This window comes from Calonectris borealis, chromosome 31 (assembly GCF_964195595.1).
Source record: "Calonectris borealis chromosome 31, bCalBor7.hap1.2, whole genome shotgun sequence".
NCBI classification, from domain to species: Eukaryota; Metazoa; Chordata; class Aves; order Procellariiformes; family Procellariidae; genus Calonectris; species Calonectris borealis.
Window position 1 is genome coordinate 1,284,126 of NC_134342.1, and position 22,458 is coordinate 1,306,583.

The window sequence follows — 22,458 nt, forward strand, 5'->3', positions numbered from 1 at the left end:
GTCCCACAGCGTCTGTATTTCTCTGTACAGGGTATAAACAGCACCGGGGGGGGGTGCAGGATCGGGCCCTCTCCAGGGCCAGGCCCCAGGAGTTCCCCCCCCCCCCCCCAAATGTCCAGGATCCGGGGGCTGGGGGGGTTCGGGGGGTGGGGGGTGGATCCAGGATCCAGCCGCTGTGGGGATCCCACCGTACCCAGGAGGTCACCGTGCGCAGGATCCGGCCACGTCCTTCGGGGGGGGGGTGGGGGTGGGGGTGGGGTCCCACTGCATCCAGGGGGCCACTGGGTCTGGGATCCGGCTGTGTCCCAGGATCCGGCCGTGTCCCAGGATCCGGCCTTGGGCTGCGTCCTGGGGGGTCCCAACATGTCCCAGGATCCCTCTGTGCCCAGGATCCGGCTGCTCAGGGTTCCAGTGGTGCCCCAGGATCCCTCCGTGCGCAGGATCCGGCTGCTCAGGGATCCAGTGGTGCCCCAGGATCCCTCTGTACCCAGGATCCGGCTGCTCAGGGATCCAGCGGTGCCCCAGGATCCCTCTGTACCCAGGATCCAGCTCCTCAGGGATCCAGCGGTGCCCCAGGATCCCTCTGTACCCAGGATCCGGCTCCTCAGGGATCCAGCGGTGCCCCAGGATCCCTCTGTACCCAGGATCCGGCTCCTCAGGGATCCAGCGGTGCCCCAGGATCCCTCTGTACCCAGGATCCAGCTCCTCAGGGATCCAGCGGTGCCCCAGGATCCCTCTGTACCCAGGATCCGGCTCCTCAGGGATCCAGCGGTGCCCCAGGATCCCTCCGTGCGCAGGATCCGGCTGCTCAGGGATCCAGCGGTGCCCCAGGATCCCTCTGTGCCCAGGATCCGGCTGCTCAGGGATCCAGCGGTGCCCCAGGATCCCTCCGTGCGCAGGATCCGGCTGCTCAGGGATCCAGCGGTGCCCCAGGATCCCTCCGTGCGCAGGATCCGGCTGCTCAGGGATCCAGCAGTGCCCCAGGATCCCTCTGTGCGCAGGATCTGGCCACGCAGGGATCCAGTGGTTCCCCAGGCCCCCCCCACATGCAGGATCCAGGAGTTCAGGGATCCACTGGTGCCTCAGGATCCAGGAGTTCAGGGATCCACTGGTGCCTCAGGATCCAGGAGTTCAGGGATCCAGCGGTGCCCCAGGATCCCCCCCGTGCGCAGGATCCGGCTGTGCTCAGGGCCCACGACCTTGACCCCCCCATGGCCGGATCCTGCCCCGGGGTGCCACGGATGTCCCTCAGTGTCCCCTGGGTGCCGTGGGTGTCCTCTGGGCGTCCCCTGGGTGCCGTGGGTGACCTCAGTGTCCCCTAGCGTCCCCCTCAGTGTCCCCTGGGTGCCGTGGGGCTGGTGGGTCCCCCACGTCCCCGATGTCCCCAAGGTCCCTGGGGTGGCCCCTTGGGCTCGCTGTCGTTGCTTGTCCCCGACGTCCCCGAGGTCCCCGTGGAGCAGGGTGCTACGGGTGCCCCCTCGGTCTCGCTGGTCGCTGCTGTCCCCCACGTCCCCGAGGTCCCCGTGGGTCACGGTGCCGTGGGTGCCCCCTCGGTCTCGCTGTCGCTGCTGTCCCCCACGTCCCCGAGGTCCCCGTGGGTCACGGTGCCGTGGGTGCCCCCTCGGTCTCGCTGTCGCTGCTGTCCCCCACGTCCCCGAGGTCCCCGTGGGTCACGGTGCCGTGGGTGCCCCCTCGGTCTCGCTGTCGCTGCTGTCCCCCACGTCCCCGAGGTCCCCGTGGGTCACGGTGCCGTGGGTGCCCCCTCGGTCTCGCTGTCGCTGCTGTCCCCCACGTCCCCGAGGTCCCCGTGGGTCACGGTGCCGTGGGTGCCCCCTCGGTCTCGCTGTCGCTGCTGTCTCCCATGTCCCCGAGGTCCCCGAGGTCCCTGATGTCCCCGTGGGTGAGGGCGAAGGGTGGCAGCTCCTCGTCGGAGGAACCCAGCGAGTCCTCGTCCCCAAGGCGTGTCCCCAGCCCCACCGCCCCGAAGGCCAGCGGCCCCCGCAGCAGCCGGATCTGCGGGGACAGGGGACAAGGGGACAAGGGACATGGGAACACGATGGGTGACGGGAGAAGGGGATGGGGGACAAGGGGATGGGGACAAGGGGATGGGGACAAGGGGAGAGGGACAGGGAACAGGGGACAAGGGCCATGGGAACACGATGGGTGATGGGACGAGGATGGTGACAAGGGGACAAGAGGACAAGGGACATGGGAACACGATGGGTGACGGGAGAAGGGGATGGGGGACAACAGGATGGGGACAAGGGGAGAGGGACAGGGAACGGGGGACAAGGGCCATGGGAACACAATGGGTGATGGGACGAGGATGGTGACAAGGGGACAAGAGGACAAGGGACATGGGAACATGATGGGTGACAGGAGAAGGGGATGGGGGACAACAGGATGGGGACAAGGGGAGAGGGACACGGAACGAGACAAGGGACATGGGAACACAATGGGTGATGGGACGAGGATGGTGACAAGGGGACAAGGGGATGGGGACAAGGGAAAAGGGACATGGAACAGGGGACAAGGGACATGGGAACACAATGGGTGATGGGACAAGGATGGGGACAAGGGGACAAGAGACATGGGAACACAATGGGTGATGGGACAAGGATGGGGACAAGGGGACAAGGGGATGGGGACAAGGGAAAAGGGACATGGAACAGGGGACAAGGGACATGGGAACACGATGGGTGATGGGACGAGGATGGGGACAAGGGGACAGGGGGACAAGGGGATGGGGACATGATGGGTGATGGGACAAGGGGATGGGGGACAAGGGGATGGGGACAAGGGGACAAGGGGATGGGGGACAAGGGGACAAGGGGATGGGGACAAGGGGACATGGGGACAGGGAACAAAGAGATGGGGATGGGACAGGGGACAAGGAGATGGGGACAGGGAGAAGGGGACAGGGAGAAGGGGACAGGGAGAAGGGGATAGGGACAAGGGGACAGGGATCAGGGACAAGGGAACACGGGTAGGGGACAAGGGGGTGGGGACAAGGGGACATGGGGACAGGGAACAAAGAGATGGGGATGGGACAGGGGACAAGGAGATGGGGGACAGGGAGAAGGGGACAGGGAGAAGGGGACAGGGAGAAGGGGACAGGGATCAGGGACAAGGGAACACGGGTAGGGGACAAGGGGGTGGGGACAAGGGGACATGGGGACAGGGAACAAAGAGATGGGGATGGGACAGGGGACAAGGAGATGGGGGACAGGGAGAAGGGGACAGGGAGAAGGGACAAGGGAACACGGGTAGGGGACAAGGGGGTGGGGACAGCGATGAAGACAAGGGTACGGGGACAGGGACAAGGGACAGGGAAGGACCAGGGGATGGGTGGGGGCCAAGATGGGCAGAGGGGTGGGGGAGAGAAGGGGACAAAGGGACAGGAGAGGGGACAGGAGGGGACAAGGGACAGCAGAGAAGGGGAGGAGAGAGGGGGAGAGACATTGTCACCAGCTGTCCCGGTGCCACGTGGCCCCGTGGGGACATCGCCGATGGCACCGAGGGGACGTCACCCGACGGCGCCAGCGCCCAGCGCAGCCCCGCTCGGGGACTGTCCCCGCCGCGTCCCGGCCTTGGGGACATTGGGGACCCCTCCCGGGGGGGTGACCCCCCCGGAGAAGGGTCCCTGAGGCACCGCACGGGTGCCAGACCCTGTATGGGGGTCCCACAGCACCCGTGGGTGCAGGGAATAGGGGTCCACAGCACCCGTGGGTGCAGGACATGGGTCCCACAGCACCCGTGGGCGCAGGACGTGGGTGCTGCAGCACCCATGGGTGCAGGGAATAAGGGCCACAGCACCCATGGGTGCAGGACATGGGTCCCACAGCACCCGTGGGCGCAGGACGTGGGTGCTGCAGCACCCATGGGTGCAGGGAATAAGGGCCACAGCACCCATGGGTGCAGGACATGGGTCCCACAGCACCCGTGGGCGCAGGACGTGGGTGCTGCAGCACCCATGGGTGCAGGGAATAAGGGCCACAGCACCCGTGGGTGCAGGACGTGGGTCCCACAGGACCCGTGGGTGCAGGAAGTGGGTGCTGCAGCACCCATGAATGCAAGACACAGGTGCAGCAGCACCTATGGGTGCGGGGTACAGATCCCCAGCACCCCTGGGTGCAGGACATGGGTCCCGCAGCACCCCTGGGTGCAGGGTATGGGTCCTGCAGCACCCCTGGGCGCAGGGTATGGATCCCCCAGCACCCCTGGGTGCAGGGTATGGATCCCCCAGCACCCATGGGTGCAGGGTACTGGTCCTGCAGCATCCATGGGCACAGGGTACAGGTCCTGCAGCACCCGTGGGTGCAGGGTATGGATCCCCCAGCACCCGTGGGTGCAGGGTACAGGTCCTGCAGCATCCATGGGTGCAGGGTACGGGTCCTGCAGCACCCGCGGGTGCAGGGTACAGGTCCTGCAGCACCCCTGGGTGCTGGGTACGGGTCCTGCAGCACCCCTGGGTGCAGGGTACTGGTCCCATAGCACCCGTGGGTGCAGGGTACGGGTCCTGCAGAACCCCTGGGTGCTGGGTACGGGTCCTGCAGCACCCCTGGGTGCAGGGTACGGGTCCTGCAGAACCCCTGGGTGCTGGGTACGGGTCCTGCAGCACCCGTGGGCGCAGGGTACAGGTCCCGCAGCACCCGTGGGCGCAGGGTATGGATCCCCCAGCACCCGTGGGCGCAGGACGTGGGTGCCGCAGCACCCATGGGTGCCTTACCTCGGCCTTGAGCTCGTCGATGTGGTCCTTGAGCTGGCGGATGTACTGGGCGGCGTCCGAGTGGTTGAGCTGCCCCTGGATCATGCCCTCCTCCCTCTGCGGGTGCGGGCGGGTCAGCGGGTGCCCGTCTCCCCCCTGTCACCCTGTCACCCTGTCACCCCGTCCCCCCCTTGTCCCCCCCCACCCCCCGCCACCCCGTCCCCTCGTCGCCGCTCACCTGGATCTCCAGCTCGGCGACGCGCTGTCGCATCTCGGCCAGGGCCGCCATGCTGTCGGCCTCGCGCAGCCGCACTGCCATCACCTCCTCCTTGCTCTGGGGACACTCGTGTCACCCGGGGCCACACCAGTGCCACCCTGGTGTCACCCACCCAGGGGAGGCTCCAGCCCTCCCTGTCCCCAGGGAGAAGGGAAGGCCGGTGGAGGGGAGGTGGGGACCCCGGTGGAGGGGACATGGGGACCCTATTGGAGGGGACATGGGGACACCGTTGGAGGGGACATTGGGACCCCAAGGGAGGGGACGTGGAGTCCCCGTTGGAGGGGACATGGGGACCTCATTGGAGGGGACATGGGGACACCGTTGGAGGGGACATTGGAACCCCAAGGGAGGGGATGTGGAGTCCCCGTTGGAGGGGACATGGGGACCCTATTGGAGGGGACATGGGGACACCGTTGGAGGGGACATTGGGACCCCAAGGGAGGGAACATCAAGTCCCCATTGGAGGGGACATGGGGACCCTATTGGAGGGGACATGGGGACACCGATGGAGGGGACATTGGAACCCCAAGGGAGGGGACGTGGAGTCCCTGTTGGAGGGGACATGGGGACCCTATTGGAGGGGACATGGGGACACCGATGGAGGGGACATTGGAACCCCAAGGGAGGGGACGTGGAGTCCCCGTTGGAGGGGACATGGGGACCCCAAGGGAGGGGACATGGGGACACCGTTGGAGGGGACATTGGGACCCCAAGGGAGGGGACGTGGAGTCCCCGTTGGAGGGGACATGGGGACCCCATTGGAGGGGACATGGGGACACCGTTGGAGGGGACATTGGGACCCCAAGGGAGGGGACGTGGAGTCCCCGTTGGAGGGGACATGGGGACCCCATTGGAGGGGACATGGGGACACCGTTGGAGGGGACATTGGGACCCCAAGGGAGGGGACGTGGAGTCCCCGTTGGAGGGGACATGGGGACCCCATTGGAGGGGACATGGGGACACCGTTGGAGGGGACATTGGGACCCTCTCAGAGGTGACACATTGATCCCTTTTGAGGGGACATGGGGACCCTGGTGGAGGGGACATGGGGACAGGACTGCAGGGGGTGATAGGACACTGTTGGAGGGGACATTGGGACCCCATGGGAGGGGACGACGGGACCCTCTCAGAGGGGACACATTGACCCCGTTGGAGGGGACACAGGGACCCCGGTGGCGGGGACAACTGGGACCCTGCAGAAGGGGACACTGGGACCCCATCGGAAGGACTGTGGGTGTCCCCGGGGAGGGGACAGTGGTGTCCCCACAGGAGGGGACGGGGGTGCCCCAGGGGAGGGGACGGGGGTGTCCCAGGGGAGGGGACAGAGGCGTCCCCGGGGAGGGGACAGGGGTGTCCCCACAGGAGGGGATGTGGGTGCCCCAGGGGAGGGGACGGGGGTGTCCCAGGGGAGGGGACAGAGGCGTCCCCGGGGAGGGGACAGTGGTGTCCCCACAGGAGGGGACGGGGGTGCCCCAGGGGAGGGGACGGGGCTGTCCCAGGGGAGGGGACAGAGGCGTCCCCGGGGAGGGGACAGTGGTGTCCCCAGGGGAGGGGATGTGGGTGCCCCAGGGGAGGGGACAGGGGTGTCCCCACAGGAGGGGACGAGGGTGTCCCAGGGGAGGGGACAGGGGTGTCCCCAAGGGAGGGGTCGTGGGTGCCCCTGGGGAGGGGACGGGGGTGCCCCAGGGGAGGGGACAGGGGTGTCCCTGGGGAGGGGATGGGGAGCACCCATGGGTACCCCCAGTGAGGTGACAGAGGAGGGCCCGGGGGTGTCCCCAAGGTGTCCCCAAGGTGTCCCCACCTTGCACTGGGCCTCGGCGTGTTTGCGGTGGCTCTCGCTGAGCTGCGCCTGCAGCCCCTTGCTCTGCGCCGCCGCCAGCCGCAGCTGCTCCCGCAGCCCCGCGCAGGTCTGCTCCGCCCGGCCCAGCACCGTGCGCTGGATCTGGCCCTGCAGGGGACAGGGCTGTCACCACCCCGTCCCTGTCACCTCCCCGCCCCCTCCCACCAGCTCCCGCGGCCCCGTGCAGGTCCGCTGCACCCAGATCTGGCCCTGGGGGTGCAGGCACCCAGCACCCATGGACCCAGCACCCCCAGTTCAACCCCTCCTGCCCCAGCACCTCACAGTCCGGCACCCACAACCCCAGCAACACCAGTTGAGCCCCCCAGCCCCTGGTCAGGATGCGGCCTGGGCTCTGACCTGCGTCTCAAGCTGCAGCACCCACAGTCCCAGCACCCAGCACCCACGCCTCCAGTACCCATGGCCCCAGTACCCCCAGACCCAGCACCCACAACTCCAGTATTCCCCAGTTCAGTCCCCTCAGCCCCCGGTCAGGATGTGGCCCAGGCTCTGACCTGCGTCTTGAGCTGCAGCACCCACAGTCCCAGCACCCTCAGTTCAGCACCCACACCCCCAGTACCCATGGCCCCAGTACCCCCAGACCCAGCACCCACAACTCCAGTACTTCCCAGTTCAGTCCCCTCAGCCCCCGGTCAGGATGTGGCCCAGGCTCTGACCTGCGTCTTGAGCTGTGGCACTCGCTGGTGCAGCACCCCCAGCCCTAGCACCCCCAGTTCAGCACCCATGACTCCAGTACCCCCCAGTTCAGCCCCCCAGCCCCCGGTCAGGATGTGGCCCGGGCTCTGACCTGCGTCTCCAGCTGCAGCACCCGCTGGCGCAGCACCCCCAGCCCTAGCACCCCCAGTTCAGCACCCATGACTCCAGTACCCCCCAGTTCAGCCCCTCAGCCCCTGGTCAGGATGTGGCCCGGGCTCTGACCTGCGTCTCCAGCTGCAGCACCCGCTGGCGCAGCGCCCGCAGCTCAGCCTGGGCCTGGGCCTCCCGCAGCCGCGCCGCCACCACGGCCTCCTGCAGCGCGTTGGCGTTGCTCCGCCGCGGGGACTCCTTCCAGCGCCCGCCTGCCCGGCCCGCCTGCGCCCCGCAGCCGTCAGGCACCCGCTGGGCGGGCAGGGGAACCCAGGTGGCCCTCGTGGGGACCCAGGCGGATGGGAGGGGACAGAGGTGTCGGAACGAGGGACCCAGGTGGCAGGGAGGGCACCCAGGTGGCCAGGAGGGCACCCAGGAGTCAAGAAAAGGGAGCCAGGCGGATGGGAGGGGACCCAGGTGGCTGGGAGGGGACCCAGATGTTGGAACAAGGGACCCAGGTGGCTGGGAGGGGACGAGGTGGCCAGGAGAAGACACAGCCATCAGGACAAGGGACCCAGGCAGACAGGAGGTGACCCAGGTGGCCAGGAGGGGACACAGGCATCAAGACAAAGGACCCACACGGACAAGAGGGGACCCAGGTGTTGGAACAAGGGACCCAGGTGACCAGGAGGGGACCCAGGTGACCAGGAGGGACCCAGGTAGTTGGGAGGGGACTCAGATGTTGGAACAAGGGACCCAGGTGTCCAGGAGGGACCCAGGCAGTTGGGAAGGGACCCAGGCATCGGGACAAGGGACCCAGGTGACCAGGAGGGATCCAGGCAGTTGGGAAGGGACCCAGGCGTCGGGACAAGGGACGCAGGTGACCAGGAGGGGACCCAGGTGACGAGGAGGGGACCCAGGTGGCCAGGAGGGGACACAGGCATCAGGACAAAGGACCCACGCAGACAAGAGGGGACCCCGATGTTGGAACAAGGGACTCAGGTGACCAGGAGGGACCCAGGCAGTTGGGAAGGGACCCAGGCATCGGGACAAGGGACCCAGGTGTCCAGGAGGGGACCCAGACAGTCGGGAAGGGACCCAGTCAACAGGACAAGGGACCCAGGTGACCAGGAGGGAACCCAGGCATCAGGACAAGGGCCCCAAGTGGCTGAGAGGGGACCCAGGTGACGAGGAGGGGACCCAGGCAATTGGAAGGGGACCCAGGTAACAGGACAAGAGACCCAGGTGACCAGGAGGGACCCAGGTGATCAGGAGGTGACCCAGGTGGCCAGGAGGGGACACAGGCATCAGGACAAAGGACCCACGCAGACAAGAGGGGACCCAGACAGTCGGGAGGGGACCCAGTCAACAGGACAAGGGACCCAGGTGACCAGGAGGGAACCCAGGCATCAGGACAAGGGCCCCAAGTGGCTGAGAGGGGACCCAGGTGCCCCAGGGGACACCCAGGCATCCGGGGGGACACCCAGCTGTCTGGGGGGACACCCAGGCACCCCGGGGGGGGACAGCCAGGCGCCCGGGTCCTTACCTGCCAGCTGTCGCTGAGGTCCTTCACCTGCTGCTGCAGCTCCGTCAGTGACTTGACGGCCTCGGCCTCGCGCAGCGCCAGCGCCTGCAGCTCCTCCTGCAGCCGCACCACGTTGTCCTCGTCCGGCAGCAGGCTGTTCCTCTGCGGGGACACAGGGGACGTCGGTGGGGACACGCCAAGGTGGGGACACGCCAAGGTGGGGACAGCCCAGGGTGGGGGCACCCCAGGGCAGGGGTATTGGATATCGTTGGGAACACCCTGGGGCAGGGACATCCCGGGGCGGTGGCACTGGACGTCGGCAGGGACATCTCAGGGCAGCGGCACTTGGATGTCATCGGGGACACCTCGGGGCGGTGGCACTGGTCGTTGGTAAGGACACTCTGGGGTGGTGGCACTGGGGGCTCGTCCCCTTCTGCCAGGTGGAGGTGGGGACACTCATGGGGCATTGGGGGGAGATGACAGGGGACACCAGGGACAGGGGATCCCCCAGGGACGTGTGGCACTGGGGATCCCCGGGCACAGGGGGACCGCCTGGGGACACTCGTGTGACACTGGGGATCCCCAGGGAGAGGGGACAATAGGTCCAGGACCCCCCAGGGGCCCTTGTGTGACACTCCCTGTCCCCGAGGCCACTCGTGTGACACTCTCCATCCCCAGGGCCACTCATGTGACGATCCGCAGTGCCACCCACATGACCGTCCCTGTCCCCGAGGGCACTCGTGTGACACTCCCCATCCCCAGGGCCACTCATGGGACTGTCCCCATCTCCAAGGCCATCAGTGTGACACCGCGAGCCGTCCCCGTCACCTTCTCCATGTCGAGGACTTTGTCCTGCATCTCCTTGAGGGCACCGAGGGTCTCGCTCTCCCGCAGCCGCGACTGCTCCAGCTCCGTCTCCAGGTGGGTGACAAACTCCTCGCTGAAGCGTGGGTTCCCCTGCCACCGTCCCCAACGCGTCACCCACGGGGCACAACGCCTGTCCCCCCCCTTACCCACGGCGGTGGCACCCACCACCCGCACCCAAATCCGGGCTGCAGCAGGGCATGAATTGAAAAGGGGATGTGTGGGGGCGATGGAGATGCCTGGGGACATCTGGGGACATCTGGGGACATTTGGGGACACCAACCTGCTGGTCCTGCAGCTGCCGGATAGTGGTCTGGGCGCGCTGCAGGTTCTCGGTGGCCGAGGTGCAGCGTTGCTTCACCACCGCCAGCTCCCGCTTGATGATGTAGTTCTCCTCCGCCTCCTGTGCCCGTGTCACCTGGCCCTGGGGACAGCGGGGACACGTCACCACCATGGCATGGCGTGTCCGGTTCTCCCCCGCAGCGTGTCATTGGGAGGGGTGTGGTGATGGTGGTGGGGTGGTGGGGACAAGGGGGTGATGCTGGGGACATGGGGTGACGCCGGGGACGAGGGGTGACGCCAGGGACAAGGGGTGACGCCAGGGACGAGGGGTGACGCCAATCCCACAGCGGGTGAGGCTGGGGACAAAGGCACGACATTGGGGACAAGGGGGTGACGCCAGTCACGGAGGGTGACGCCAGCCCCACAGCAAGGTGACGCCAGCCCCCTGCAGCGGGTGACAGCAGGGATGAGGGGGTGATGCTGGTCCTGTGGTGGGTGACACCAGCCCTGAGGACAAGGGGTGTGACACCGGCCCCGTAGCGTGTGGCACTGAGGACCAGGGGGTGATGCCAGCAGGTGACACCAGAAGAAAGGGGTGACACCAGGAGAAGGGGGTGACACCAGCCCCGGTGACACTGGTGACAGCAGGTGACACTGCAGAAAAGGGGGGTGACACCAGCCCTGGGGAGTGACACCAGCCCTGCAGCAGGTGACACTGAGGACGAAGAGGTGACACCAACCCCGTGGGGACCTCCAGGGCCATTTTGTCCCCTCCGAGCCACTCTCACCCCACAAACCGTGACTCAAAACCCACATATTTTGGTCAAACTCACCAAAACGGCAGTTTTTACCCCATCTTGGCCAAACCCCATCCCCAAATGCCACCGCGCTGCCCCCCCGCTTTCTACCAAGCCCCAAAACGGGTCAAAACCTCCCATTTTCACCAACCACCCCCAAATCCTCCTCCCCCCCCCCCCCCAAAGCGGGGAAGGTGCGCGGGAGCCTCCGGAAAAGCAGGAAAAAGGGCAAAATCTTCCCCAAACGGACGCAGGCAGGCTGGCAAGCAAAAGGGGGGAAGAAAAGGGTTAAAACGCAGCGGAAAAGAGAAAAATAGCTATTTTTGACGCTACCTGGATGAGCCTGTCGGCGAGAGCCGCGCTCTCCTGCGGCCGCCGGCGGAGAAGAGAGAGAAAGAGAGGAGAGACGTAACGAGATAAACGAAGAGGACGGAGGCAGCGAGAGGCGGAGGCACCCGGCAACCTTCCCGCGCATCATCAGTCCCCGTTTTGGGGTGTTTTCCAAGGGTTTTAGCTTTTTTTCCTCCCACGCCAGGGGAGAAAACATGGCGATGGTGGTGTTTTGCCCTAAAAACGGAGTGTTTCCCATCTCCCGGAGGGAGATTTTGTGTGGAAAAATGATGAAGCAGCTGCTTGCTGGACTTAAATCTTTTTTTGTACCAATACGGTGCTGGGAGGGGCGATTTTGGGGGTGCGGCTCATAAAAGGGGTGCTAGAGGTTACGGGGTTGCACCCATGGGTGCCGGGATCTCTGGGCGGCGGCGGCATGGGTGCCTCAAGGGAGTTTGGGGTGCTCCAAGGGACTTTTTGGATGCTCCCGGAGGGGTTTGGGTGCCCCCAGAGGGTTTGGATGCCCCCAGGGGGGTTTTGGGGTGCCCCCAGGGGGGTTTTGGGGTGCCAGCCACGGGGTTTACCTTCTCCAGGGTTTCGATGCGCTGTTTGAGCAGGCGGTTCTCAGTGCGGAGGCGCTGGGGGGTGGAAAATGGGGAGGAATTAGCCCTGGGGTGGGGATGATGTGCCTGGGGGGGTCACCGAGCCTGGGGACAGCCTGGGGACAGGGGGACATGGGGGTAAAGTGGCCCTGGAGATGGGCTAAGCCGTCCCCGGATGGCTCAAGTGGCCCCGGGGATGGGTCAAGTGGCCCCGGATGGCTCAAACAACCCTGAAGATGGGACAAAGTGGCCCTGGTATGGCTTAGATGGCCCTGGGGACAGGCTAAGTGGCCTTTGGGACAGCTTAAATGGCCCTGGGATGGGTCATGGTGGCCGCGGGATGGCTTAGATGGCCCCGGAGATGGCCCAGATGGCCCCAGGGATAGGCTAAATGTCCCCAAGGATGGGTGCAAGTGGCCTTGGGATGGCTCAAACTGCTCTGTGACAGGTCAAGTGGCCCCGGGATGGCTTAAGTGGCCCCTGGGGACACCTTAAATGGCCCCTGGGATAGGTCAAAGTGGCCCCAGGGTGGCTTAAATGGCCCCGGGGACAGGCTAAGATGCCCCAGGAGGTCTCAAGTGGCCCCGGGGATAGCTCAAAAGGTGCTGGGGACAGGCTAAATGGTACCCAGGATGGGCTAAGTGGCCCTAGGGACAGCTTAAATGGCCGTGGGATGCATCAAAGCCATCCCAGGATGGCTTAGATGGCCCCGGGGATGGGCGAAGTTGTCCCAGGACGGCTCAAGTGACCCTAGGGACAGGTCAAGTGACTCCAGGGAGAGGCTAAGCCACCCTGAGATGGCTAAGGTGGCCCCAGGAGTGGGCTACATGGCCCCGGGATGGCTCAAAGTCACCCCAGGGATGAGTCAAAGTGGCCCTGGGATGGCTTAAACGGCCCTGGGGATGGGCTAAGCCACCCCAGGACGGCTCAAATGTCTCTGGGAATGGGTCAAGTGACCCTGGGATGAGCCAAAGTGGCTCCAGGATGGCTTAGATGGCCCCAGGGATGGGCTACACCATACTAGGAGGGCTCAGCTGGCCCCGGGGATGGGCCAAGTAGCCATGAGGATGGCTCAAGCGGCCCCGGGATGCCAACACTTGACCTGTCTCACCTTGATCTCGATCTGCTCCTCCATCTCTTTGTTCTTGATGGCAGCGTATTCCTTCTCCAGCCTGCTCGGGACATGGGGACAGGCTGGGACACGAGGACGAGGACCAGACCCCCTGGCCCTGTGCCCCACGGCTGCCAGGGGGACCCCACCCAAGCGCAAGAACCCATCTCCCCGTCTCACCTCTTCATCTTCTTGGGGTTGTACTTGACCTGGAAGGCCCTGAGGATGAGCTTGTCGGGGCAACTGTCAAACTGGTGTGGGATCACCTTCTGGAAGTACTGCGGGTGCGGAAACCCGGCCATGAAACATGGCCCCAAAATACAGGCCATCGTGTAAACCAGCCCCAAAGTAGGGCCCGTTGGGTAAAACCAGCCCCAAAATAGAGTCTGTTGGATAAATCTTCCCCAAAACACATCCTCATTGCATAAAACCATCCCAAATTACAACTTACTGCATAAACCAGCTCCAAAATATGGCCCATCATGTAAACCCATACAGCCCGCTGCATAAATCCACCACAAAATATGGCCTGTTGCATAAACTGGCCTCCAAACACCTCCAGCTGGGAGAAACCTGCCCAAAAATACCAAATGTGGGGCTAAATCTGCCCCAAACTACGTTCTCTTAGGCAAATCTGCCCAAAAATACATCCCATCGGACAAATCTGTCCCAAAACACATCCTGTTGGACAAATCCACCCCAAAACATATCCCGTGAACTAAATCCACCCCAAAAGCCACCGGCGCGTACCTGGGACATGCCCTCCATGTCGAGCTGGACAAGCTCAGCCTGGTTGAACTGCAGCAGTGCCATCCCCACGCGGAAGACGATCTCCAGTCCCTGCGGGAAAGGTCAACGCTTGACCTTATGCCATCGCCTTTCCCACCCAGGGTTTGGGGTTTTTCTCCCCCAAACCAGACCAGCTGGCGTGGGGAGAACGTGTCCACATCCAAGCGGAAAACGTGGTTGAATCCCTTTGTGATTTATGGTGTTGGCCGTGGCCCCGTTACCTCGTACATGAAGATGTCGAAGACGCGCGTGGCCACGGGAAGAGGGAAGGTGGTGAGGAAGAGGGTGAGGAACCAGGACGAGGCGTACATGGAGGTGAGGAAGCTCTGCGAGCGGAAGTGGATGTTCAGCTCTGGCAGTTGCTCCTGGATGTAAGAAATGGAGGAAATGAAGAGAAACGGGGAATGGTGGATGTTTTTAGGGGTCGTTCATGGCTGCTGAGGTTTGAACAGGTCCACGAGGTCTTGTGGAGGTCCCTGAGGGGTCTCATGGAAGGTCCTCTGAGGGAAGGCTTGTGGATGGTCCCCAGGGTCTCATGGATGTCCCTCAGGGCATCTCGTGGAAGGTCCCTGGGGTGTCTCATGGATGGTCCCTTTGGATGTCTCACAGATGGTCCCCAAGGTCTCACGGATGGTCCCTGGGGCATCTCATGGAGGTGCCCTGGAGTCTCATGGATGCCCCCAGGGTGTCTCATGGACGTCCTTGGAGTCTCAGTGATGTCCCCCTCAAGGAATCATGGACGGTCCTCAGAACATCACATAGACATCCCCAGGACCTCTGTGTTGCTGGACAAGAGCCCATTGGAGGAACCCATTTCTCCCAAGAGCTGCCACCTCACTCCTACTTCTCCCTGTCCTTGTCCCCTGGCTCTACCCACCGCTTCCCACCACCCCAAGCGTTTTGGGGGGCAGCACTTACCTGCAGCATGTACTCGAACTGGTAGATGCAGAGCCCCAGCTCGGCCATGCTGGGTTTGAAGAGCTCCCGTAAGCGGTATTCCTGCATCAGCCTCACGAACACGCAGAAAGCCTCTTCCTCGGGCATCTGGAGACCCAAAGGGACACGAATTCCCCCTTAAACCTCTGCTGGCAGCTCCGGGTGCAGAGCCTCTTCCCATCAGGTGATGGGATGGGATGGGACGTGCCGGGAGCCGTGCCTGGGTGAAGGGGAACGTGAGCAGGGGATTTTAAATCTATCAGGAGTAAGTGGGATGGTGGGAACGAGCCCATTTTGCTCCTGAGGATCAAGAAAAAGGCTCCTATTCCCCAACCCCATTCTACCACGTCTCCGGTGGGTGTTAAAAATCCATTGGCAGCTTCTCCTCGCCCCAGGGTTGGCACAAACCTGCATGAGCAGCAGTCCCACGATGAAGGCGCTGCCCTGGCAGTAACCGACCTCCCGGTCCACCAGCGAATAGGCCTGGAAGGAGGAAAAAAATTCAAAATAAATAATATCTGTGTGAGCAGGGGGATTGGCCGGGTCCCCACCCCTGCTTGCTGTGGGAGGGCAACAGTGGAGGGAAGCCTTCATGAAAGAAAATAGCTTTTTTTGGTTGACGCCGCCTCCTGTGAACACGATGTTGCTGCAAACTTGAATTTAGACCCCAAAAGACTCAACTTTAATTTAGAGTAAAACTCAACAGGAAAAATGAGGTCTGGGACGGATGGGGAATGAGGTCCCTTTGCGAGGAAAGGGCTGTCACGCTGCAAGAAGTGATGGTTCTAGGAGTTTGTGGTGGAAACCAAACCCCTCAAAAATTAATATCCAGTTAAAATAGCTTCAAAACCCAAAGCGGTGTCCGGGCTGTGGCCAAGATCCGTTGATGTTCGAGGAAAGCCGTTACCTTCATGACGTTGAAGAGCACCTCCTGGCCCAGACTGTCCTGTCCCTTGAAGAACTCGTGCTCCGGGTAGGTACGGGCGATATCCCGTCGGATGAGCTTCTCGCAGGGAGAGGACATCTTGAGCAGCTCCGAGTATTGGTTTTTGACGGGCATGTCGGTGGCACTGCAGAGCAGCTGCCAGACGATGGCACGGAAGTGGTGGGGGATCCCTTTGCGGATGAGCTCCTGCGGAAAAATGGGGCAAAAACCTGAGAAAATGGGTTTCAAGAAGATAGGGAAGCTCCTCATGGATGGGGAGACATCGTCCTGTTCCGGCACGGGGAAGATCATGCCACAGATTTTTGCGGCGGGGTTAAAATATAATTAAAAATAAAGCAGTTTCCTCACCTTCAGCAGCTTCTCCTTCTTCTTCCGCCACTCATCCCACTCGTTGACGATGCGGCCCCAGAGGATCCAGGTGTCCTCCTCGAGGTGGCTGAGGTTGGAGGAGGCCGAGGAGCTGGAGACCAAGGAGGAGCCGCTGTTCCTTCGCGAGCCGTTCATGGAACGCATCGACTTGGAGTCGGCCTCCAGTAGCCTGCGAGAGACCGAGATAGTCCCAAAAAAGCCCCAAAGGAGGAGAAAGTCTCCAAAACTGCCCGAAAAGAGGAGATATTCCCCCAAAACAGCCCCCAAGGAGAAGAGATTCCCACAAAACCATCCCAAAAAAGGAGATATTCCCCCAAAACAGCCTCCAAGAAGAAGAGATTCCCCCAAAATGGTCCCAAAAAAGGAGATATTCCCCCAAAACAGCCCCAAAGGAGGAGAGATTCCCCCAAAACTGTGCTAAAAGAGGAGAGAGTCCCCCCAAACAGCAGATATTCCTGCAAAATGCCCCAAAGGAGGAGATATTCCCTGAAAACTGCCCCAAAGGAGGAGATATTCCCCCAAAACCACTCCAAAAGAGGAGATATTCCCTGAAAACTGTCCCAAAGGAGGAGAGATTACCCCAAACAGCCACAAAGGAGAAGAGAGTCCTCAAAAACAGTCCCAAAAAATGAGATATCCCCCTCAAAAAAACCCAAAGAAGGAGAGAATCCCCCAAAACCGTGCTAAAAGAGGAAAGATTCCCCCCAAACCATCCCAAACAAGCAGATATTCCCCTAAAACCATCCCAAAGGAGTAGATATTCACCCAAAATGCCCCAAAGGAGGAAAGATTCCCCCAAAACCACCCCCAAAAAAGGAGATATTCCCCCAAAACCACCCCAAAGGAGGAGATATTCACCCAAAATGCCCCAAAGGAGGAAAGATTCCTCCAAAACCACTCCAAAAAAAGGAGATATTCCCCCAAAACCACCCCAAAAAAAGGAGATATTCCCCCAAAACCACCCCAAAGGAGGAGATATTCCCCCAAACCACCCCAAAACAGCACCCGGATGGGCTATTTGCCCCAGCCGGATGCCGACAGCTGCCCACGGATGGTTTCTTTAATGAATTTGCTCAAAAACCAGATTTCCAATGGGTTTTTTTCCAAGAGTAAATTTGCTTAAAAATTGCTTTGCAAGGAAATTTGTATTTTAGGGCTTGTTTTCAACACTGGTTTAATGCCAGGGACGGAGCTTTTTGCCCGGTATTTTGGCAAAGTGAGCCTCAGGGCTCGTTTCCCATCAAGAGCAGTTTTAAAACCCACCGCTGAAGTGGGTGGGTTTATTATTTATTATTTTCAAACAGCCTCCTCCTTCCAGAAATCCCCTTTGCCCGCCTGAACAAGCAAACCCTGCTGTTTTCAAAGAGAAAAATATAACCTTGAAAATAATAAACCGGCGTGTTTTCACCCTGGCTGGAGCGATGCTTGGGGGAAGCGGCTCGTTGTTATCCAGTCTCTTTGATTTTAAGGGAAATGCTTGAAAAAAAAAGGACGATAAAAAGACCGAATGGGGCGGATATCCCCCAGCACTCACCGATTTTGCTCCTCTAGTTTCGCCAGCAGCTCCAGTTCGTCGGGACTGAGGTTTTCCGAGTCGGAGGTGGGCGAACACGCCGGGGCTGAGTTGACGGAGGAGAGGGCTTCGTGGGAGGACGAGTCGGGGCTGACGGCCGGCGACGCCATAGCGGCGGGGGCCGGCAACGCGCCGAGCCCGCGGGGATTTCGGGGTCTCACCTGGAAAGCCGAGCGCCAGCGTGAGCGGGATGTGAACCCCCCCCATCTTTTCCTCCTGACCGCATCGCTTCAAATCTCTTACAAACCCCCCCGTTTTAGTTAATCTGACAGAAAACGGGACGCGAGCATCGCTCAGTTTGCAGCCCGCTGAGACATTCACTTAATTCCCTAAAAAAAAAAATCCGTTTAACCCCAGCTTTCACGTCAAGCCGGGTCTAAGCACATCGTCCCGTGTTTGCCCTAAATTAGTTGAATTAAATTAGCCTAAAAACGGGAATTAAGCCCAATGTACCCTCATTTTGGGAAGGAACGGGCCAATGTGAGAAGAGAGGATTTGCAAAAACCTGTCCTCATTGTGGATTTGTTTTAGGGACTGACAGCACCCAGTTTGCCCGTTTTCGCGGTGTTTTATAGAAAAACGCCTCTTCAGGGAGGAACGAGTCTCAGTTTGGGATTGCAGGGACTGACAGAAATGGGGTGAAAAACGGCGGTTTGAGGAATGTGGCAAAAAGAGGGGTTCAAGTAGCGTCTCCGGCGGGGATTTGCTGGAGGATCGGCAGGGGCTGGGATCCCTCAAGGCAATTCCAGCCTTTTTTGGGCTGAAAAACTCTCCTTTTGGTGAAAAAACGCTGCTGAAGATTGGCAGAATGAAGCCCCAGTCGCTGCTGTAGCCAAACGGGAAGAAAAAAGCGGAGGAAAGAAAGAAAAAGCAGCAGCACCTGAAGGATGCGCCGTGAATGTGCGATTTACCTGATTTGGGCTTAATTTGCCCTCTATGCAGATTAAGCTATAAATCGAGGAGGTTTTAACCAAAAAGCCACATTTCTGACCCTTTTTTTGGGGGGAAAAACTGGCCAGCAGAACAAAACGAGCTTGAAGGAAAGCAGAGCAACAAAGGGGTGCTGGGCAAGCGCAGCCATACCGCAAACGAGGAAAATTCCATGCCGTTTGGTTAACAGTTTTCCAAAAGCAGCAAAATTTAACAGAGCGGTTTCGGGGGAAGAATCGGGTCAGTCATTAACGGGATCACGCAGATCTGCTTACTAAGCAGATATTTTATAAAGGGGGGGGAAAAAAAAGCTTTGATAATATTTAATTCAGCCCCATGCAGCCCGTTGCGGGATGGGGCTTGTCCAGCAGCGCCTTTGTCTCCCGGACGGCCGTTAATTTATTTTCTGTAATTAATATTTCCCTGCAAGGCTGATATCACCCAAAATACCATTTTAATGAAAAAAAATAGCGAGGGCCATCGGCGGCTTCGCTGCAAAATTATAAGTTACCGATCAAACAGCGGCTGCAGCGCAACCTGCCAGGGTTCAATGCGCTGCGAGAACGTCCTGAAATGGCTTTTTAGGAAAATGTTCATTTCCACGTCGATGTGGGGGGGGGAATAAAAGCAACAATCATGCATGGATTAGCATGGGATGGCTGAAACGCAGGATTTCAACCCAAAAATGAGGTAGGCAGATGGAAATATTGTTTATTAGACCCAGAAAAAAAACCAGGTGGAAATGGGAAAAGAGGAGAAAAGGCAAGTTGAATTTTTTCAGTGGGATTTTTTGGGTGAAATCTTGTTGGTTTTCCAGCATAGGGGGAAGGAAACAGTGGCCGCCAAACCTTCAGGGGTTCCTCTTGTGCCGAGACCTCGTTCTGGGGTGATGGGTATCAAAATTTGCTGAAAACGCTTGAATTTGGAGGAAAAAAAAAGTCCAGGGGGGGATTGTCAAAGGCGCTGAGAAAATTGGGGGAAAAAATGGTGGAAACGGTCCCGGAAATGCCACCACGGTGCCCAGACTCTGATTTTAGGAAACTGGCCCAAAAAGGGGCTCGGTCGATCCCGATTTCAGCCCATTTGTGAGAGCGGGTTAATAAAAAATAAATTTCTGGGTGCGCTGCGAAGTCCTCGAGGTCCCCACGTGTCCCCAAAGCCCCCACGTGCCGCTGTCACATTGACTCATTTTCCCCCAAAATACCATCGCTCAATGAAAACGCTGTAAAAAAAGCCCAATTTCAGCAGGATGTCAAGACGTCGACCTCGAGCCGGAGCATTTCGGGAGGAAAATGTTAAAATTTCCCCCGTTCCGCTGAAAATTTGCCAGTTTGTAGGTTTTTTGACCCATTTTCGTCGCTTTTCTGTGGAGCTTTGTACCGTTTCCGCCGTGTTTTCTGCCTTTTCTGCGCCGTTTTCTGCCTTTTCCACTCATTTTTGCAGCATCTCTCAGCGTCGTTTTTGCACCTTTTCCACCCCTTTTTCACAGTATTTTCTACACCGTTTTCTCAGCGTCTCTCAGTGCCGTTTTGCGCCTTTTTTGCACCATTTTTGCCGCGTCTCCGAGCCGTTTCCACTTTTTTTCTGTGCCGCTTTCGCCGCCTCCTCTTAGAAGTTCATCAAAGTGGGGATTCACCCCCAGTTTCAGCAACGATTTTTGGAGGCATCGGGTAGCGACACCGATTTTCCATTGGACACAAACCATCAAAAATCCGCCAATTTGCCAGAAACCCCAATTATTAACGTGCAAAAGGAGCCGGATAAGGAAAAAAAAATTTATTAAACCACAAATATTTCAGCGGGACATTCTCGAGCTTCACCAACATCCGCGGTTGGTGGAAAGAGGAGGAAAATGGATAAAAATGGGTTTAAACACCGCGAGTTTTGTTGCTGGCAGGGATGAAGCAGGTGCAAATTTTAAGCTAAAATCCCCCCAAAATGCCACCGGGCTTAAAACCGACTAAAAGCCACCCAAAACCAGGTGAAAATTGAATTCAGCACCAAAACGGAGTGAGGAAACCACCCCCCACCCTGGCATCGGCCACCAAACTGCATTTTCAAATGTGGCTTTTTGGGGAAAAACTACCCAAAATGCCACTCGGGTGGTGACTCTGGGGTTTTTCGCAGTCCTAAAATTGGTTGAAATGTGCCCAAAACTGGGAGGGTTTGGTGTCTTTTGGGATTTTTCCACCAAAATAGGGTGGGTTTTTTTTCCTCCCCATCCAGGCTGCTGGTGGCGGCAGGGATTAAACGCCATCGGCAACGCCGCCGGCGAAGCCCCGATTGATGGAAAAACGTCAGAAAAAGGGGAAAAAATCAAAAAGGGAGGGTGAATTTGGGGGAAAAACCTGTAATTTGATGGGAAACACGAGTCACTCCGGCGTAGCTAAAATCCCTGGGTTTGAACCCAAAAGGAGAGGCGCGCCGGGGACGGCACAAAGCCGCGGCTCCGGGGGCTGCGGCCGCGGTTGCTGCATCTCCAGGGTGGCTGCGGGGGGGGGGTGTCTGTTTTGAGGGGCACCCAGGGGACCCCCCCAAGCCCCCTCCCCACGGATGGGGGGCACAGGGATGCTGGTGGAGAGGGTGGGTGTGCACTGGCTGGGTGGGGGGGGTGTGATAAAAGGCCCCCCCCACCAATAAATGACATTTGGGGGACCGCGGCTGTGATAGAGGGGGCCCAGCCGCCTGCCGCTGACCTCCCCCGTTTTTTTTTTTTAACCAAAACCTCATTGTTTTAAGGGAAAAAGAAGCAAGGGACAACACCCTCTTTGCACACAGGAGCGCAGCCCCCGGTAGGCTGCAATGGGGGGGGGGGGGAGCCCAATAAAGGAGGGGAATGGGGGGCAACCCCCCAGTGTCCTCCTCTATAGTGTAGGGGCACCCCTAATGCCCCCCCATGGCACGGTGGGGGCACCCCCAATGCCCCCCTCCTCAACATAGCCCCGAATTACCCTGCAGAGCATGGTGGGGGGCACCCTCGTGGTCTCCTCTGGGGGGTTAAACCCCCAATTACCCCCCAAAAACAGGGGGGAACCCCATTTACCCCCTTAGCCTGGGGGGGGGATCCCCCAGTTACCTTATAGTCCTGGGGGGGTCACCCCCAGCCACCCCAATAGCCTTGGGGAAAATTATCCCAATGCCCCCCCCCATATGGGAGGGGGTTACCCCTAAATGCTGCCCAAAGAATGGGGGGTACCCCTAATTACCACCCAGCTGGGGGGGGTGGCAACCCCAATTACTCCCCCATAGACTGTGTGTGTGTGGGATATTTACCCCAAATTATCCCCCCCCCAACATTACCCCCATAGACACCCCCTCCTCATAGCCCCCCCATACCCCCCCCCAGGGGGTCACCCCCAATTACCCCCTCACCCGGGGGGGGGTTACCCCCAATCCTCCCCCCAACCTTGGAGGCCCAATTACTCCCCAGGGGGGTGATTACCTCTGACCACCCCCCATAGCCCCCCGGGGGGGGGGGGGGCACCCCCCCACTCCTGAGGGAGGGAGCCCCCCCCTCAAGGGGGCGGGGCGCCCCTCCCGACCCCTCCTACCTGCGAGGCGCTGCCATGGCGACCGCCGGCTGCCTCCGAGGGGGGGGCCCGCGGCGCTCCCCCGCCGCCACCGCCGCTTGGAGCCGAGCGGGAGCCGCGGCCGCCGCGGGCCCCGCCGCTGCCATGGGGGGGGTCCCGCCGCCGCCGCCGCCCTGACTGACACTGACTGACAGGCGGCCCCGCCCCGTAGCCAATCACAGCACCGCCTCCGCCCGCCCCCCCCG

At 60.7% G+C, this 22,458-nt stretch overlaps 1 protein-coding gene across 1 annotated transcript; it reads right to left on the minus strand.

The window, feature by feature from the left end:
* On the minus strand, positions 1 to 22,351 carry EVI5L (ecotropic viral integration site 5 like). Its single transcript, XM_075134139.1, has 21 exons — positions 22,235 to 22,351; positions 17,715 to 17,914; positions 16,160 to 16,349; positions 15,773 to 15,997; positions 15,274 to 15,348; positions 14,848 to 14,973; positions 14,151 to 14,294; positions 13,891 to 13,980; positions 13,321 to 13,418; positions 13,141 to 13,201; positions 12,012 to 12,065; positions 11,431 to 11,463; positions 10,302 to 10,442; positions 9,983 to 10,111; positions 9,176 to 9,316; positions 7,762 to 7,941; positions 6,787 to 6,933; positions 4,947 to 5,042; positions 4,730 to 4,825; positions 1,780 to 2,013; positions 1 to 1,494 (listed from the first exon to the last, which is right to left on the minus strand). Exons 2-20 carry the CDS (start codon positions 17,861 to 17,863, stop codon positions 1,813 to 1,815), a joined length of 2,376 nt encoding a protein of 791 aa, XP_074990240.1. The 5' UTR covers positions 17,864 to 17,914; positions 22,235 to 22,351; the 3' UTR covers positions 1 to 1,494; positions 1,780 to 1,812.
* Between the last annotated feature and the right edge of the window lie 107 nt (positions 22,352 to 22,458).

Bases quoted from the DNA above. Each gene is read 5' to 3' on its own strand.
- EVI5L (XM_075134139.1), bottom strand. From the start codon at position 17,863: ATGGCGTCGCCGGCCGTCAGCCCCGACTCGTCCTCCCACGAAGCCCTC. The intron at 11,464-12,011 runs GTAAACCCCGTG...CGGCGGCCGCAG, and splicing joins GCATCGAAACCCTGGAGAAG to GAGAGCGCGGCTCTCGCCGA. The intron at 9,317-9,982 runs GTGACGGGGACG...GTGTCCCCGCAG, and splicing joins AAGTCCTCGACATGGAGAAG to AGGAACAGCCTGCTGCCGGA.